The 2,603-nt window shown below is 56.7% G+C and overlaps 1 protein-coding gene and 1 long non-coding RNA gene across 2 annotated transcripts in view; both read right to left on the reverse strand.

The window, feature by feature from the left end:
- LOC103603168 overlaps nt 1–2,603 on the reverse strand; it is a 43,219-nt gene that overhangs the window by 7,940 nt on the left and 32,676 nt on the right. The gene's annotated exons all lie outside the window — the stretch shown is intronic.
- Nucleotides 585–2,247, reverse strand: PCED1B (PC-esterase domain containing 1B). The gene has a single exon (XM_008587650.1). The coding sequence runs from the start codon at nt 2,217–2,219 to the stop codon at nt 894–896; it is 1,326 nt and encodes a 441-aa protein (XP_008585872.1). The 5' UTR covers nt 2,220–2,247; the 3' UTR covers nt 585–893.

The following is a 2,603-nucleotide window of genomic DNA, read 5'->3' on the forward strand; positions in this document are numbered from 1 at the left end:
ATCAGTTGTGTGGTTTGAAAGTTAACATAAACTAGGGCTGGGGCCGAGCCCGTGGCGCACTCAGGAGAGTGTGGCGCTGGGAGCGCACTGCGGGTTCGGATCCTATATAGGGATGGCCGGTGCTCACTGGCTAAGCGCATGTGGCCGGTCTCAAAAAAGGACAAAAAAAAAAAAAAAAAAAAAGTAGAGCTGGTACAAACTAGGAGAGACTAGTGGAGGAGTGATTTTCTGCATGACCCAGAACAAGTCACTCACCTCCCTTGGCCTCAGCCTCCTTGTTTGTAAATGGTTAAATTTTATGTCTTTAGTTTTTCCAGCTCCAAAATTCAGTAACTCTTTGAGAATCTCTGGAAAACATGATCACAAAAAGTTAGGGGGTTTTTGTTTGTTTGGCTTATTGTAAGGAATCAGATCCATTTTACAGAAACTCTTAGAAGAATTACTTTAGACAAACTATTTTGAATAGTTTATCAGGTAGATGCCACAACTATTCATTCAGCAGATACTGTCCTTCCTTGTTCTCTAATGAGCTAACTTTAATAGAAGGTTGAGGGACCCATTAAATATACACACAATACCCACACTACTTTTGTAAAATAAGTTCTTTATTTCAATTTTATTTTTACTAAGAGGCCAAGAGACTAGGAAGTGGGGAGGCAGGAATAATGCTTGGTGACCCCAGAAGTGGGGAAGAGGCTATAGCCAACAAGAATGGGTCAGACTGCTCTCCTCTGCCTTTTGAGGTAACAGCAATGAACAAAAAGAAGTCCAAGCCTGGGCTTCAGGCTTAAGTCAATGAGGTCAGTCTGTTTAGGCCATGTGGAGGGAAAGGGAGAGTCAGACCATCTGTCCAATCCATGTCCATGAGGAAGAGAAAGGCCAAGGTCAGTCTATTAAGGCCTTGACTCTGGGAGGGTTGGGGGCCGTCTCTTCGAAGGCCTGCCCCGCCGTCCCCAGGGTACATATGGGCCATGGGGACGAGACCGGGGAAAACCCCTATGGACCACAGGGGCCCGCTGTTGATACCAGGATGTGGATAAACAGGGCACAGGCCGCTGGGGACCAAACATAAAGTCAGCTTCGGAGGAAAGTCCTGAGGGGATGTCCGAATGGAAAAAGAATTGATCTGACTGGTAAATATGGTCCGAGGAAAAACAGGCATCTTGAGAACAGAGCGGGAACTGGGGCATCACCTGGTGAAGGGGAATAGGATGAGGCGGCGGGGGCGGGAACAGGGGGCCACACCTGGGAGGAGGCACAGGTGGGGACGGCGGGAGGGCCAGTGGGGGCGGGGGCAGGCGTGGGAACGGGAGCAGGGGGCCACGCCTGGGAGGAGGCATGGGTGGGGACAGCGGGGAGGCCAGTTGATCTCTGTCGCCCCAGGGCTGCCTCTCAACTTCCTGGCCAGGTGGTTCCGCAGCAGGGCCATTCTGGATCCACTTGCTCACAGTGAGGCGATGGGGCAGCTCCACGCCCCAGGCATCGGCCACGTGGGCCAGCAGCAGCTGGGAGATGTGGCGGTGCGCGTATCCATTCCAGTGCACGCCGTCCGTGTGCCGGTGGCACGTCGCGTGGCGTAAGTGGAAATGCAAGTCCAGCACATCGAAGTGGTGTTTCTTCGCCTCCGCAGAGCTGTAGAAGTTGGCTTCCACCACGGCGAATTTCAGGAAGGGGACCCAGGGCTGGCGTTTGCACGGCAGGAAACTTGCGGTGATTTTGTCGCCTACAGGCGTGGCCGTGTTCCACACCAGGAGGCAAGATTCAGGCAGCACCTGGCCCAGGCGCCCAAACAGGCTCTCCAGGTTCTTCCGGTAGCTACTCCAGGAGTCCCGACCGTACCTGGAGAGGTCCCAGAGGCAGGAGTTCATGATGACCAGGTCGGGGGCGTCCTCGCCCGACTGCAGCTGCTGCAAGATGCTCTCGAGGTACTCGGAGTACACGCGCGTTAGGAAGTAGAAGCGCACCAGATGGTGGCCCGAGCGGAACTGGCGGACCTCACGGTAGCTGGTGCCATTGTGCAAGGGGCTTCCCTCCATCAGCTCATCCTGTTCGAAGCTCACCTCCCCCTTGGCTTTGAGCTGGCGAGGAGTGAGCAGGCAGTCCTTCTGCAGCAGGAGAACCAGGTCCTTGTACACGGCCCTCTGCACGGAGTCCCCCAGGATGACCACGAACTTGTTGTGGAGCAGCTGGCGGACTTCGGAGGCCAGCAGGTGGACCATGACGTCCAGGGCGCGTGGCCTCGCTCTCTCCTTTGCACAAGGTGGGCCTGCGGATTGCTAGGACAGAAGGAGAGAGCGGCTGGGAGGGACTCACTCCTGGGCGGGGCGCACTGTGCAGGGAGGGCACGGAGAAGGGGATGGAGCAGTGGCCTCTGCCGCGAGGGAGCGGGCCTGGGGCACCCGCAAGGCAGGCTCGACCAAACCTGGGCCAGGGCGAGGGGAGAGAGCTGGGAGCCAGACGTCCTCTTTGGCCTGGCTGCAGTTTAGGGCCGGGCCATGACCTCTGAACTGCCTGAGGCTACTCTTGGAGGCTGCTCTGGCTCCACCTGGAGGTGAGGGGCTGACTGCTCTCCTCCCTTCCCCCCCCCCCCCCCCCCCCCCCCC

The sequence above is a fragment of the Galeopterus variegatus genome, unplaced genomic scaffold, assembly GCF_000696425.1.
Source record: "Galeopterus variegatus unplaced genomic scaffold, G_variegatus-3.0.2 Scaffold4477, whole genome shotgun sequence".
Classification (NCBI taxonomy): domain Eukaryota; kingdom Metazoa; phylum Chordata; class Mammalia; order Dermoptera; family Cynocephalidae; genus Galeopterus; species Galeopterus variegatus.